At 37.8% G+C, this 15,940-nt stretch overlaps 1 protein-coding gene across 1 annotated transcript in view; it reads left to right on the plus strand.

Annotated features, from left to right (window-relative positions):
• MTA3 (metastasis associated 1 family member 3) overlaps positions 1–15,940 on the plus strand; it is a gene marked incomplete at its 3' end in the record, with an annotated part of 132,582 nt that overhangs the window by 7,945 nt on the left and 108,697 nt on the right. Inside the window, exon 4 of the mRNA XM_082276670.1 lies at positions 15,289–15,415. Within this exon, the coding sequence (XP_082132796.1) occupies positions 15,289–15,415 (127 nt within the window). The remainder of the gene's footprint in view (positions 1–15,288; positions 15,416–15,940) is intronic.

The following is a 15,940-nucleotide window of genomic DNA, read 5'->3' on the forward strand; positions in this document are numbered from 1 at the left end:
TCTGTATTTCCTTCTTTTGCAATAGATTTATCATAGAATCATAGAATATTCTGTATTAGAAGGGACACATGAGGATAATTGGGTCCAACTCCTGCCCCTGCACAGGGACCATTCCAAGAACCATACCGTATTTGAGGTTTATTCACTACTACTTTGTTGAAGCTGAGTAGGGTGACCTAAGTGCCTGATGCCAGTTTTTGCAGTCCTTTACACTTTGAGTTCTTTATCTGATCATGTGCTATCATGTAATACTGTGTCTGAAGTCATTCTCTTGTTGCAACTCCTCAGCCAGCTTTTGCCTAGTCAACCATCTGGTGAGGATATAAAAAAAATTACTGTTGTTGGAGTCCTTCATCTTCTGATTTATTAAGAGGGTTTGTTTCATTTAGGTGTGCTGAGATGCTGACTAAATGCCAAGAATATTTCTGGGCCTGTGATAAAGCCCATGCAGAATTTATTTTTTCTCATTAACACAATTGATATTCTTTGTGAATGAGACAGGACTCAGTTAAAAAAAAATCTGAGATGCTGGTTTCATTGACTGAGATGAAAGGTAAAATGAAATTTTTCTAGATTACAGAAACTGGCATGAAAGAATATTTTTCAACCTCAGTTCTTTTGGGAGATCACGTATTGGCTTTACTTCTTGTTGCACGTTTTTTAGGACTTTTATTCTTTTGCTCTTGATCAGTCATGTTTCATGTCACATTGCTTTGTAAAATGGTGTTTTCTGCTACAGAATTTTTGTACATGGTAGATATCTAGGAGGAAAGGAGTCCTGCTAGTGGCTCCTGGTTAGACAATCATTAGGGTTGGAAAAGACCTCCAAGATCCAGCCTTTGACTGAACACTGCCATGCCCACTAAACTTTATCATCAAATGCTGGAGTCTGTACTCAGTTCTGACCTTTGTATGGCGTTGGTGTGTTGCAATCAGAAACAAATCCAGTATTCTCTCTGTACTTTAGTTTATTTGCCTGTAAAGTAATGCTCCTATTAGAAGTCCTTATTAAAGTTGGGGAAAAATATTTAATATGCCAATACGTTTTTATAGTTGCTGTTAAAATATCTCAAAGCGCCTTACAAGCACTTGGAGATTATTTTCTGTATAATATCAAGAATGCTCCAGCATTCCTGGAATTGGCTTGATCTTGCAGAGGAGTTTAGCTGCTGCTGAGCCTTCTTACCTTCACTTAAAGGTGCTTTGTATTTGAGGGGAGGAATATTTTGCATATTGTCTATGTTAATTGCCAGCACTCCAGATGCATCCAAGAGAATGAAGCTGTTAATACTCCATCTGATTTTTGAGAAGCATTTTATTTCAGTAGAGCAGTAGGCTGGAAGGTATCATAGAAGATGTTAAGAAAACGAGCTTAGCTTGAGGAGTAGTGTTTAGTAGATTACTCACTGATGTTCCCAAATATACACAAAACTGAAATGTGAATTCTTTTCATGTGTTATCAGGTTTTTTTAACATATGGTTGCATAGTGGTTTTCTTAATACTCACCTCCAGGAAAAACACAAGAATTTTTCCTGCCCTCTTCAACAATCAAAAAAATACAATTTAAAAACTTGTGTCAAAAAAATTATGGATGTGGAGACCCTTGGGGTTCAGGCAAGAGCTCAAGAGTAAAATGTCTGAAACACTGTGTTGTTCAGTGTTCTGTTATCTTAGTCACATATTTGACTCAGTATAATTCAAAACATTTATAAAATACTATAGCTGGACTATTTCTGTCCAATCAGATTGTAACACAACCAGAAACTTGGTGGATTTTTTTTTTTTGGTTGTGGTTCTTTTTCATCATAGCAGTTCTTGTACATCAAACTAAACAGTTTTTAATAAAGAATACAATGTTTCTTTAATCACAATCCCTTTTCTGAAAAATCACTTTAAGATGATTTTTCCTGTTACCTAATTCAAGTCACATAATGTCTTAGCATAAAAAGTATGTTTTGACTGGAGATGTTATTTGAAATCTTAAATTGTCTTTTTTTTGGTTCCAGTACTTCCCTTGATACCTGTTATCTTTGCAGCCTATGTTCAGAAGCACCTTCAGTAAAATGAACCCAAGAGACAAATATTAACTCTTGTACTGCATACAATCCATTTTCTCTACCTTGATAGTTTTAAATGTTGAAATAATTCATAGTTTCTTTAAAAAAAAATCCCAGACAACAAAAATCAACCCCCTGGTGAATGCTTATTTGTATCCTGTGTACAGCTTCCAGGAAATGAATTAAGATAGTTTATTTGCTTTACTGGTGGGCTTGTAGAGACTGGCATCCGTCCTGTAGAAAAGGATGCACTAAGGCATAGAGAGTTCTTAGTTACCCTTTCAAGGGAGTTAAAGTTTAGATAGCTGCCTATTTAGTAGGTGCTCTTTTGAGTGAAAAGACAGCATTGCATCAGTCTTGATACAAATAAAACAGAAACAAAACTCTTTTGGTCTTGCTTGTGGTCATGTGGATGCAAAAAACCAAAGCAAAATAAATCTTTAGAGCTCAAGAGCTCAATTGATTTGTGTCTCTTACAGTAGTGTAAGTAACATTTCCATGGAATTTTGTGGCTTTTGGAAAGTTTTCTGTTAGGTTACAGTTCATTTTTTGTAATTGTACTTGGTGAGAAGGCCTCTCTTGCTTGCTGCTAAGAAAAGAGATCTGTTGATATTACCCTGTGATGAAGGATACCATTTTTCCGGTTGGATAGGAGGGAAAGGAGCTAAGGCCTGGAAAGACAGAGCTGGGAATGAAAGGTAGGAGAATCTCTTGAAGTGTGTATAAGGAAGAAGGCTTGGCTGCTAGATATGCCTGAGGAGTGGGTGAGCAGACTTGTGTAACTGGTTCAGTGAGATACTGCCCTGTTAATCTCAAGGCTTCTGTAAATATAAACTTGTGTTTTGTTGGCAGCTCAGTGTCCCTGGCTCTGTCATCTCTGTCCACACACGCACCAAGAATTAGGAGAAAGTTAGTTTCAATCTCACATAGTTGCCCTCTTTTCTTTGAGGACAAGAAAGGCTTTTCAGAAGTCCCTGTCTGTGGGCAACTCATCAGAAGGCTCTTGGGTTTGTTTTGAAGATGGGGTGTTGAACAGAGACAAAACCAAGTATAGGAAGCCAGGAAATTTAGGTGTATGGGTTACGATGTTGCTTTTGTTGGAATTTTACATGTTAATACTTATTTACAGACATCTGATAGAGACATGTAAACTAAGCAGTAACAAATTCAGGTATGTTGTGTTGCTTCTGGGAATCCTGAAGTCTGTGATGTGGGAGAGACACACCCTAGGAGGACCATTTAAGGATGATACAGATAACAAATTCTTTAATCAGTGGCAGAGTAGCTTTTTATGCTAAGGCTCTTATATTAGTGTAACTATCACTTTCACTGAAAATGAGCTTGGGGTTTTTTGTGAGGAAGACATGATCTCTGATCTCCTGAGACAAGGGAATATCAAGTTTTCCTTCATTTACCCAAGAGGATGCCATCAATTTTAATTTATTTGAAGAGGGGGGAAAAAATTCAGAACTTGCTGAAATACAACAAGCCTTGACAAAAACTACTTCCTTGTCACCAAGGAGAAACTTGTCTCAAGGCTCCCAATTATTCTTTTCAAGGGTGCTTGGGGTAGTCTCATAAATTATGTGTTTTCTTCATTTGATTTTTGTTCAAGAACTTGTATTTTTTCTCCTCAAGAGTAAAAGCAATAAAGAAGCAGTAATTAGTGTTTTCTTCTGACAATATCTGAGTCTTCTTTTCATGACTGACATTTTAGAATTAGTAGTTATATTGTCTTATTAACAAGTTTACTGTCAGCCCCAAGTATCTTGTAGAATTATTAACTTCTGTATCCGTTCAGGCTCCTCCTTTGGTGCAGAATGGCTTGTCAGATTGTGAATGTTAATGATCTTCTCTTAATGGATGAATGGATTTACAACTAAGTTCATCATTTTAGGAGTTCCTAACTCTTATAAAAAACTTGCATAAAACTTGCCTAAAAAGGGTTTTTTTCTCACCTGAGAATGTGTGGTCTGCATTTAGATCATGCATGGATTCTTCACATATTAAAAATTGTCCACTCCATGCAATTTGTATAACTACATCTTAAGTTTTGCATGTTCTGTCCAGCTGTTAACTGCTAGCTTCATCTTTAGACCTCTGAAGTATAAACTTACAATCTGGGCAAGTGTGTGTAGATTAATTTTCTTTCAAATTCAAAAATCTTATTTTCTGAACACACAGTTTAAGAGGCTTGAATACATTGCTGCCAATTTCTCTGAATGTAAAAACAAACTAAACCTAAAATCTGGATTAATTTTAGTGAATTTGCTGTGAGGAGTGGAAAGCTGTAAAATATCAGGTCATATTTATGCTTAAAACTGTTTAATAGATATATGAAGCTCAGTTTTTATTTTTATTTTAAATACCAGAAGTATTTATTTAGTATGTTTCCTTGGTAAAGAACTCAGTAGGGTACAAAAGGTGTCATTTTTTTGAGCTCTACTCCCAAAATAAATTTTTCACATTTGAGTCTTTAGGAGACAGTATTCACAGAAAATTGCCAAAGCATTGTGCATTCCCCTATTTCCCTGTGTTCCTAAGGATTCATTTCCTCATGGTCAACTTTAAATACATGTGCCATTGTTACCGTACTTGTTCAGGGATTCTTTTGATTTGTGGAAAACATGGAACTCTTTTCTCTCAGCTGCTTTCCTGCCTCTTTCGTGTTTAATTGTGCAGGCAAGTGATCCTACACTGTTTTCTTGGTACCCCCAAAATACTTGTAGTATTTCAACTGATACTATTGATCATAACTTTTTGTCTCATGAAGATAAATAGGATGTTTCACACCTCCTAGATTTCCATAGTCTCAAATGGTTCTACTTCTTTATTTTTTTCCCTTGGCTCCTAATTTTAAGTGACTTTTCCCACTTTCTTCCCAGTGCACCCACACTGTACCAAAGCACCTGAGGCATAAATTTTAGACTACAAAAACATTGCTAGGTTATCTCTATCTGTAAAGCTCCAATTAGAGATGCATTTCACATCTTCAAAGAGTTCTCTGATAGTCTAATTGAATCAGTAGTTTATATAATTTATAAATCTGAATGATGTAAACTCACTATTAATATAGAAAGACTTTTTCCCATCATGCAGTGGCAGTTAAATGTGTGATTTGGGAATCAGGTCTGAAGATTTACAGGCTTTCCAGCAGTAATTCTTGAATGTCTTTATTATGCAGTGGGATGAAATCTGCAATAGCTGCCCTTGGTAATACTCATGCATGCCTGTAACTGCACACATGCTGGTAGAGGTGGAGCTTTTTAGCTTGAGCAAGGCTCTGTGTGAGAATGGGTGTAGTGCTTCCTACCCAAGCTGATTCATGCAGTGCTGTGTGTATTTATATATATATATATGATGTGAGGTATTGTGGACTAGGTAGAAGTAGCAGATAAGATTAACGTGTAAAGTGGTTGTGTGGTTTGTCTCTTTCTGTGTGGTAAACTCTCTTTCTCTTAAATGTAGCCTGCACGAGTAACAGGACTCAAAGTTAGCAAATATGTTGAGTTTGTCATGTCCCAAACCACATGGAGTGGGTGGCCAGAATGGCTGTGCTATTTCACAGTGCTGTTTGTCTGTTTGATCAGTACTTTTTTTTTTTACCTCAGCTGCTGTTTGTAACCCTCTCTGATCAAGCAAAGATTTGTAGTGTGAATCTGCTTTGCTTCTGGTTTTGATATGCAACACAAATGATTCTGTGATCCTTGCAGAGACATTGTTTTGTACTAGTGCAGAATACAAAAAAAAGATTGAGTAGTAAAAAGCACAATTTTTTCAGTAAAAGCCTGTTCTACATTATCAAATTCCTAAAAGAGTTTGGGGAGCTAAGTAGTTCATTTTGGCTGTCACCTACTGCCTGAATCCAAAACCTGTTTGAAGATTTATCACAGTACATAAGATGCACAGTTGCTGGGCATTATGCCTTCATATATCTGGGGGTTATGTGAGTGCATGTGCCTTTTCTACTTGTACAACAGGTTAAACATCTATCCAAAACCAGCCCAACTAAATTAGCTAACTTCCCATTTTTGATATGCTGAATGATAGAATTAATTTTTAATTTGCCTGTTCTTGTTTTTGTGAAGGATTGTGGTAGTGATATGCAATGCTGAAGGGAGTCATGTTTCAGTTTCCTGCATTAAAAGTGCAGCCTTGTTTTGGCTTAAACCAGGGTAGAAATAGTTTTGGCAGAGTCAGTGACCTGTAACCTAGACCTACACAGTACTGTGGCCCTTGGCTGTGTGGCAGTTCCTTTAGGCAGATCCTTTGACTGGTGCTGCTGTCAGGAGTGAAATCCTGATGCAGTTATTCTCAGTAGGCCCTCAAGAGGCCAAGGACTAAGTTGCCAAGTATAATACAAGAAAAAAGGTTTTGATATATGGGCAGCTTTCATATTTATATTTTCCTTCAAATGGGGGCTAGCTTCATATACCTTCATAATGCTCTCCCCTTTCTTTTTGTTTTTAATTTTTGTTTTTAATGAGTGGAAAAAAAGCCGGATTCAGAATACTGAATATTTACCAAGTATGAGATGAATAAGTGAAGATTTTTGATATTTTACTTGCTGCAACAAAAATGGTATTTGAATGTATTGTCTACAAAGCAAAGTACTGAGAGTAGAAGAAAAACTTCATTGGTTTACTTGGGATTGGCATATGTTTTAAAATTTAACCAGTTAATACAAGGTGATGTTTATTCCTACACTGTTTTGTTTGTTTATTTTTCCTCCTGGCATCAGAATTAACGAATTAAAAGGCTTTAATAATTTAAAGTAATACATATATTTACACTTCTCTCAGTTCATATGTATAGTTCCTGTAAATTTTGATCTCATTATCTCTGTACACCAAGGATATAATGTATTCTGGGAGGTAAATCTCTAGCATGGTTGAAGATGGAAAAGAGATGGAAAAAAAATGATCCTTTAAGTCTTACACAGACCATCAGAGTGAATGAACTCCTCTTCCTGGTTGTCTTGTCAGGTCTATAGACAGAAAAGCTTTCTTACCATGTTGGCATCAAGCAGGCATTCTCTTGGAAAATATTGTTCTCGTTTCCTAATCCCACACATAGAGTCTTAATGTGTCTTTATTAAGTTTACCCAAGAGCAGGATATACAAATCCTTTTCTTTGTTTTTCTTTCCTTCTCATTCTTTTTATTTTCTCCCTAATTCTTCTTTCCTTCCTGCAAAAAAATCCAACAAAATTCAGCCCTTCTGTAAGGAGATACTGTAGAAGATAAATAATTTGTGTTTTATAAGCAGAATCATATGCCATTCTGAGTAGGGGTAGGAGAGTGCTTGTACAATCTGTGCCTTTTCATCTCTGCCAACAAATTTTGAAAAGTTGTTTATCAGCTTTTGAGGATGTGAACTGAATGTTAGAAAAGCAGTTTAGATCTCTGAAACTCTGTGGTTATTGTCACACAGTGGAAGAAAATGCCAGTGTAGATTTTAAACCTGGACTTTGGATTCTTACAGAAAACGTAAGAGATTTTTTGTGTGCTTAGTTCTTGTGCTACATTTATTATTTTTTATATATTTGCTCTGCATTTCCTTAAGGAGAGACAACCATGCAGCTTGTAAACCATCTAGATCAAACAGACCTGTTGCCTATGCTAAAGGGAAGATGATCTTAACAAGATATGAGCAGGAGTTTCACATGGAAAGGGTGGCAATCTAAGAGATGGGAAAAAGTATTAATAGCAGCTGTCTCAGGAAAATGAGAGGTACAGACCTCCCTTTTCTTAAAGTCAGGTGTAATAATTATTCATGCAGGTTACATGGCAATGTTGCAGGTAGCCTTTAGATTTCTTGAGCCAGATGATGGATTAAAAAAGTTTTTTCTTGGGCACTGTCAGATTCACCACATACACTTTTGCTTATGGTGGTCTGCCAGCCTGGATTTGAGGGTAGAACTAAAATTTCCTTTCTTTCCCACACAGCTCTAAACATATGTACACTTTGGAAAAAACACTAATTGACTTCTGATTCATCTGATGAGCTGGATACCAGTAATTGGATGTTCATCGTGTTGCAAATAGCAGTGTCCATGGCACAGTTTTGAGTCTGCTGCTTGCTGCTACTAATGAGCTGCTTAAAGAAACACCATACAGGACTGTGGCTTCACACATCCTGCAGCAGCTTGTTGCAGTTCATACAGATGTACACGTGACTAAGCACACCTTGAGCTCTGTAACAGGATATTTTCTCATTTGGAATAATTTGCATTTGAATAGGTGGTACAGAAGTCAGGTAAAAGGGGGAAAACCTAGTTGAGGTTTATCATATAGAATGCCCAGCTCTTTCAGCACTGCTTGCATATTATTGTTCTCATGAAGGTCTGTGAGACCCTTCTGTTCTGTAGTGTTGTTACAAACTATCTTGAAGCGCTGAAAAATGGTTAAAGAACTATTGTGCTTGCTCTTGCATTTATTCATGTTATATTTAATTTATTAGGATCTATTTATTAATGTAGCACATCATGATTCATACTACTTATGGAGGTAATCCTTCCTTGCTTTCCACCCACAAGCTCCTTGCTCTCAAAAATCTGCAGAACCAGTTATCAAAAAACCACCACCCATCAAGTTTTGGAAGGTGAACTTTTCTGCTAATGAAAGATGTGATGGTTTCCATAAAATATTTTTGCTACAGGCCTGTGATAAACATGATATAATTGCCCAATTGCTTGTGGCTGACTATTATCCTGGAAATTGTTATTATCGTAATATGCTACTTGGAAGTACATAAAAAAACATTTTGCATTATTTTGGAAATAATTTTTATTGTTTGAGAGTAGGTGTGGCATATTAGTTCTTAATGGCTGTACAGTAGTTATTACTTTGTTTTGTGACCTCCTTTAGAAATATAATGATGAGGTAGTGTGGGAGGATCACCTTGGATAATTGTGTAGGAAAACTGGATAATCCCTTCGAGGCCACATGTATGTCCATGCTATCCAGCAGGAATTAAAAGCAGACCTGTTTCCTGTAAACACAAGTGATCACTTTTTTTACCTGCCTGCAAAAGTGCTCAGATTTGTACTTTCAATAGTAATATTCTATTTAAATGACTTGTAATCCATACAAACTGTGCTTTGGATTTCTTATCCTATTTGAAAGTAATAGCAAATATCAAATTGATGTTAGATATTCTAACACTCATCTGAACGTTGCCACAGATGTGGTATAAGTAAAGCTAATTAATTCAGCTTTGGGAAATGCTTCCTTAGGCAAATTGACAGTGCATAGTCTAGCTCACAAAGTTGATTAAGTGGCCTTACTACAGCTTTAGGGGTTAAATATCACAACTAAGTTAGTACAGTGAAACATGTGGCAAGAAGCCTCATGCAAATGAGCAAATTGGCCAGCTGCTAACTTAAGAGAGCTCTTCATTCACAATCTGAATAAAGTTGTTCAGATGGTGAGACTTACTGTTTTTCTTTTGTATGAAATTTGGCAGTAATTAGATTTACTCCCTCTCCCCCAAAATCTGTATTTGTAATTGTTGCTGCTGTAGCATCTAACTGCCAAATGTGCACTTGAAGTTGTTGCCACAACCATCTAAGCTTAAAGAGACTTATGCACAGCCACCTTTCCTTTGATGTGTGTGGTAAACTCGCTGCTCTTCAGCATTCTCAGCTTTTTATCTGTAGGTTTGAAAATATGTTGTTGATACCGGGTATGTGTATAATTTTTGGGCTGAGTGTAGAAGAAAAAGGTATACAGGAAAGGAAGAAAGTTTGGAAAGGTTTCTGAAAGTGATGCTTTCTTTGAAATTGAAATTCTGTTCTAATACTGGTCTAATACAATTTTAAAAGTATTTTAGCAAACAGTGAAACGACTGTAACTCCACAAATGGTGGTGGTGATTTGAATCTCTGCATTTAGGCTTGCATAAGCCGGATGAAGCTAAGCTGAGGTATGGTTTCAACAGTAGAAGCAATTAAGTTTAAGAGGTAGAAAGTTAATGCACTGTAGCTTTGGGTACTCTGCCGTTTTAATTCAGCGTTGGTCTGTCCTGCTGTTGAAAGGAGTAGTCTTGTTTTTTCCCATTATGTCTTTCCAGTCTCCTAGTTCTGCTTTTTTCTCTTTCTCTTGTTCTTTCTTTTCTTTTCTTGGTAGATCCACTAGGCCAAGCAATTGGAATTGACCTGGATAAAGGGACATCTGGGTGAATAAAAAACTAATTGCATGGTCTGAGTCAGAGGGTGGTGGTGAAGCATCCAGACTGTGTGTGGAGACCCATGGGAATCTCTGTGGGGACCTGTCTTTACCAGTGACTGGAGCAGGCAATGTGGTGCACTCTTATGTTTGCAGGTGACACAAGAATGGGGAGATGACCAGGGTGTGGCTTGAGGGAAGGGCTGGTATTCAGAGATTCCTAGAAAGCAGGAGGAGTGATATGTCAAGAACATGAAGATGGTCAGCAGGGACAAATGCCAAGTCTTGCACCTGGGAAGGAAGAGCTCCTGGTAGGGATATAAGCTGGGGCTTGGGGGAGCAGCTCTGCAGGAAAAGCCCTGAGGCTGCCGGCAGACAATAACTTCCTGACAGTGAAGGGAGTTGGCCAAGAGCATCCTGGGCAGTACCACCAGGCACACAGCCAACAGATCGAGGCAAGAGATTATCCTCCCTTTGCATCTCATCGGGGGATATTGCATCCAGTTTTAGGTTCCTGATAAAGGAAAGTTGCTGATAAATTGGAATGCATTCAGCAAAAACCACCATGATGGACACTTGCCCTTCTAGGAGAGTCAGCTGGAATTGAACTTGCTCAGCTTGGAGAAGAGGTGGACTCCCAGTGCCTTTGGGGAGGTTATAGACCAGAAGATGGAGCTGGACTCTTGGCGGTGACTAAATTGAAACGGGAGTGATTCAGATTAGATATGGGTAGAAGCTTTTCAGCATTACTGGGTGATGGAGAGGTTGTGTAGTCTCTTGTCTTCAGAGATTTTCTGTTGCTGAGTTAACATGGGCTGACCTCACAGCTGAGCCTACTTGGAAGAGTAGTTTGTGCTAGCGACCTCCTGAGACCCTTTTCAGCCTGCTGTCATGATTTTTGGTTGAATGTCCAGATCTAAACTCTAGCTGGAAAGAATGCTGCCAGCATTTTGGTGGCAGTAGAGGGAGAACTTTCTCCTTTCTTTTAATATTGAAGATTTACTCCTCCTCCCTGAAGATAGTCTTCAATGTTTAAACTAATCTCTCTTACTCTCTGCTGCAGTACACAAAGGGAGCACATGGGGGGATATTTTGATTTAGTTAAAGAAGAGTAGCATGTCTCAGGAATTTACCTTGTTTTGCTAGCTGATGATTAACTATACAGTTGTTTGAGCTGCATTTAAACCTCTAAATGTCTTTCAGGACATTTAAAAAGTTGTTTTAAAAGAAATTTTTAACTAAATAGGTCTATTGTATTTCTAGAGACTTACCCTCAGTTTATTTTTTAGTTGCAAAAACAAGCAATTCTTCCTCATAGCAAGCTTCACTCATCACATAAGCAAAGACACTGTATACAAAATTTAGGTGGCACAGACAGCTCTCTCTTCTTCTCAGGCTCACTAACACCACCATTTTCTAACAGTGCATCCTACAAATTAAGTGGAAGAGGGAAAAAAAGAGAGTGTTCATCATGTTTTGAAAAGTGGTGATGCATATGTAAAAAGAATGAGGATTACCATTTCTTTCCAGTATCCATTGCTTGACTGAGTCAGTTAAGTCTCATTTACATCAGATGGGAAAGGGAAAGTTGCACGCAGTCCATGAAAGTATCACCAGATCACTCTGGTTTTCAGGATCACAGTAATTATTTACCATTGATGATTAGAAAACCCACATGTAATAAATAGACCACAAGTTTTAAAAGCTCACTGGAGATGCCTGCTTTTGCTCACCAGGACTTTTCTTTTAAATAATGAAATATTTCTTGTAAACCAGGAAAAATACTAAAAAACAACATTCTCTTAAATTTTGCCCAAGGCCTAAAGGGGATTGTGTGATTTTTTTCAAAAAGTGATTGTATTCATCTTTGGAGTCATACCTAAGGGTTTCAATATAATATTTAGCTGAGCAATTTTAAATTTATTTTTTTGTCTCTCTAATCATGGAACAATGAGGTCTGTGTATGTCATCACCATAATCCTGCATAAAAATGTTTGCTTGCTCTGAGCTGTTGCCTCTCTTCCCTTGCTGAGTGCTGAAATGTGTTTATCTTGGTGGGTACTTTATGATTTCCTGTAGGTACCTTCTATTTCACTCCTTTGGATAGAAATGATCTCTCCTTGGATGGCAAATGAAATTCACATGTGCTGTAAATCAAGTCAAAAATGTGACAAGATCTCTAAGAGTTCTGCAAGGTTGTTACCACTTTCCTTCTAATGGGTGTTAAGGCCAGATCATTGCAAAAACCTGCTTCAAAAGCAGCTCTCTGAAGGTTTCTTCAGATACAGAATTCTTCGTATTGCCATCAAGCAAATTTAGCTTTCTCCCTTCTTTATGCTATCCAGTTTCCTTTCCTGGTATAGGTTTGTGTGACTGCTGGGACAAGCTATTACCTGTTTTACAAATCCTACTGTTAGCATTGGTTTTATATTTTAAAGCTGAAGCAGGAAATTGTAAAATTATCCCAATGGTAAATTGTGTTGAGTGGATGGAACTGTTCTGTGTCTGGCCATGGTTTCTTCTACTTAGTACTGAGTTGCCAGATCATCATGTGTAAAACATCTGTTTTATTTCTAAAAATACAAGAGAAAAAGTTACATTGTTTCATGTTTAGGTTTGAGTGTTTTAAGAGATGGGTCTAAGAGACATTTGGTTTAAGCTTCAGGCTCTTGGATCAGCATTTTCATGTCTTATGTAAGATTAGTGCAATAAATTTGATTCAAGGTCGTGGGTTTTCTTCTTGATTTTTTAATTTAAATTCTTACTTGAGGAAGATATTGAGATGAGTGTAGCTGTCTAAAGCTGTTTTAAACTCCGGAATATCAGCCCATATTGTCCTGTGTTTTGTGCCTTATCTACAGTCAAATGCTTTTTTATATGTTGACCAAACTTGGGTTTGGATGCCTGAATTACTTAGAAAAAAACCCCAAACACAAGGTAACTAAAAGAAATATTAACGTTTGAAATTGGAAATCAAAATGTATCTTGCAATGGTCACTTATTGTAATAAACAGTTGTAGAAATTAATTGCTGGAAACATTGGTGTGGTTTAACCCCAACCAGCAGCAAAACACCACACAGCTGTTGGCTCACTCCCCCAGGTGGGATGGGGGAGAGAATTGGAATTAGTAAACAAAGTAAAACAAGGAATTATTTGCTGCTTCCCACGGGCAGGCAGGTGTTCATCATCCCCAGGACAGCCGGGGTCTGTGACACACAGCAGTGAGTTGGGAAGGCAAAACATCATCACTCTGAATGTCCCCACTTCCCTCTTCTTTCCCCCACCTTTATATGCTGCTCATGATGCCATGTGGTGTGGGACATCCCTTTGGTCAGTCGGGGTCAGGTGTCCTAGTTGTGTCCCCTCCCAGCTCCTTGTGCCTCTCCAGCCTCCTTGTTGGTGGGGTGTAATGAGGAGCAGAAAAGGCCTTGGCTCTGGGTAACCTGTGCTCAGCAATAACAAAAACATCCCTGTGTTATCAGCACTGTTTCCAGCAAAAATCCATAACACAGCCCTACACTAGCCACTGTGAAGAAAATTAACTGTATCCCAGCCAAAACCAGCAAAACATGAACCTTTTAACACAAATTTATATTTCTAAAAATAATAACTTGCCTAATTAAAAAATGCTTTGCCTTGGCATAGATTTTTGTAAAGATTTATTCATCATCAGTATTATAGATGCCAAAATAATTCAAAATTGAGTTATAGTCTGGCTTGAACCTGTCCATGTGTCAGTGAAGTTGTGGGTTGTCAGGTGAGATGGGCGAAATTCTTGTTTTCATTTTTGTTCTCTTGTTCTTTCTCTCCACAAAATATGCCAAAACAAGGAAGGGGGTGGGGGTGTCTACAGCAAGATAGACCTAAAGTAGAATTGGGTTTGAAGAAGTTGGTTATATCAGGGTGTGTTGTTATATCACTTTTATGAAAAGAACTGTTAGAAGTGGAATTGACTACACACAGGCATGATTTAAAAAAGTAGTAGTGTTGCATTTGGAGAGAACTGTGGTTGCTATGAGGGTTCAGGCAGGCTTCATTTTGAAATAGTGTCTGTAGGTTGGTTGTAAAAATGGTTATTATTAGTAGAGAGGGTGAGGTCCTCTGTTGTAGGTAGTTACGTGAAATACTATCTCATGCTGAGGTTCTGTTGTTGAGTTTCTGAGAAATATTTTGTAAACTACACCTGGTTTTGTAGGTGATGGATAATTTACCAGGCAGAAAAGTTAGAGAAGTTATTAAAAGGTCTGTATTTTTGCATCCCTTATTCAGAGAGACTTTTTGCCCTTTTTGGGATGCTAGAGGAAGTACAGATTCAGGTTCCACATGTCCCAAAAATCCACTAGGAAGGCAGATTTCAGCCATCAAGATCCCAGGATAGGTCTTTTGGAGAGCCTGTGTTACATGTTAGCAAGCACTGGGAACATTGCCCTTCAACTCTATATGTGATTCTATCTAGTATCTGCTTTTATTTCTTCCTGTCTTGCTTAAAAGAGAAATAACTTTAAATCTTATTTAAATATGCAAATTTAACACACTGCATTTGTTGTCAGTATCTAAGAAGGTAATGGAATAATAGAAGACACTAGGCTTTTTCAGTTTTCTTAGACTGATTTTCCAGTCTTAGACAGCAATTATGTGTAGTAAATTTCAGTTCATAGAAAGTGTGCTTTCCTCCAGGACTTCTGTAAAAGTTTTAGTAGTAGTAATACTGGCAAGAGAAAGTCAAACCCGAAACTGGTCAACAAGCAAGAGAAAAAAACAGAGGAAAGAAGACGAAAAAAGAATGAGTAATGTTGACAGGATTGTTCTTAAACTGTGTGAAAGACATCAATGCGTAGTACAGTAGGAGAGGAGCATAATTTTTTTAAAGAGTTGAAGTAGAAGTGTATAATTCAAAATACTTAACATTCTGTCAAGTTACATAAACTGTAGTCTTGTTAAACTCATCTTTTCTTTGAAATACTAAAGGAGGTTGCTAAGGGGTGGGGGGGATGTCAAATGAAATGGTTGCAATGATGTTATGCAACAGAGTTAATTTCGACCTACGCTCTGCTTCTCTGCAGAAGAAGTTGAAGAAGAGTCTGAAACTACAATTGAGGTTGATTTGACTGATAAACAGAAACATCAGTTGAAGCACAGAGAGCTTTTCCTTTCTCGCCAGTATGAGTCCCTACCAGCAACGCATATCAGGTAAGAAGTAGTAAATACAATTTCTCTGTGTGTTCTGCTGGGTGGATTGCCTGCCAGTAGCCCACCTGCTTGAGTGTTTCAGCCTTGCAAAAGGGTGCCATTGGTCTTGGCTGAGTCGGTCCAGGTTGTCCTTTGAACTGCTTTGGAAGCGCCTTTGTTTTTTCCTTCTGTTACTTGATGTTTGAGCCTTGACCATTTTGTCTGGCCAGGGAAACAGCAGATGGGTTTGGAAAGGAGGCAGTGGCTCAGTGGTCAGATCTGCAGTTTAGGGCTGCATGCATGTAAAATTAAAATTGCCCCAACTTCAGAATGTGAAGAAGCCATGACTTGAGTTTGGCTAAATGTTGCAGAAACATTTCAAGTATTGTTTTAAATTGCCTTTAATATTAATGTAGGGAAGAAGCTTGCTAAAGCTCAAAAAGTGTTTGTTGATTTCTTTCTGTAAATGACCTAGGTGCTCATGTCATCGTCTATTTAGCAGTCAAGAAAGCTTTTTTTTGTGTTGGGATGAGTGGATGATGAATC

Source organism: Coloeus monedula, assembly GCF_965178545.1.
Source record: "Coloeus monedula genome assembly, chromosome: 2".
NCBI classification, from domain to species: domain Eukaryota; kingdom Metazoa; phylum Chordata; class Aves; order Passeriformes; family Corvidae; genus Coloeus; species Coloeus monedula.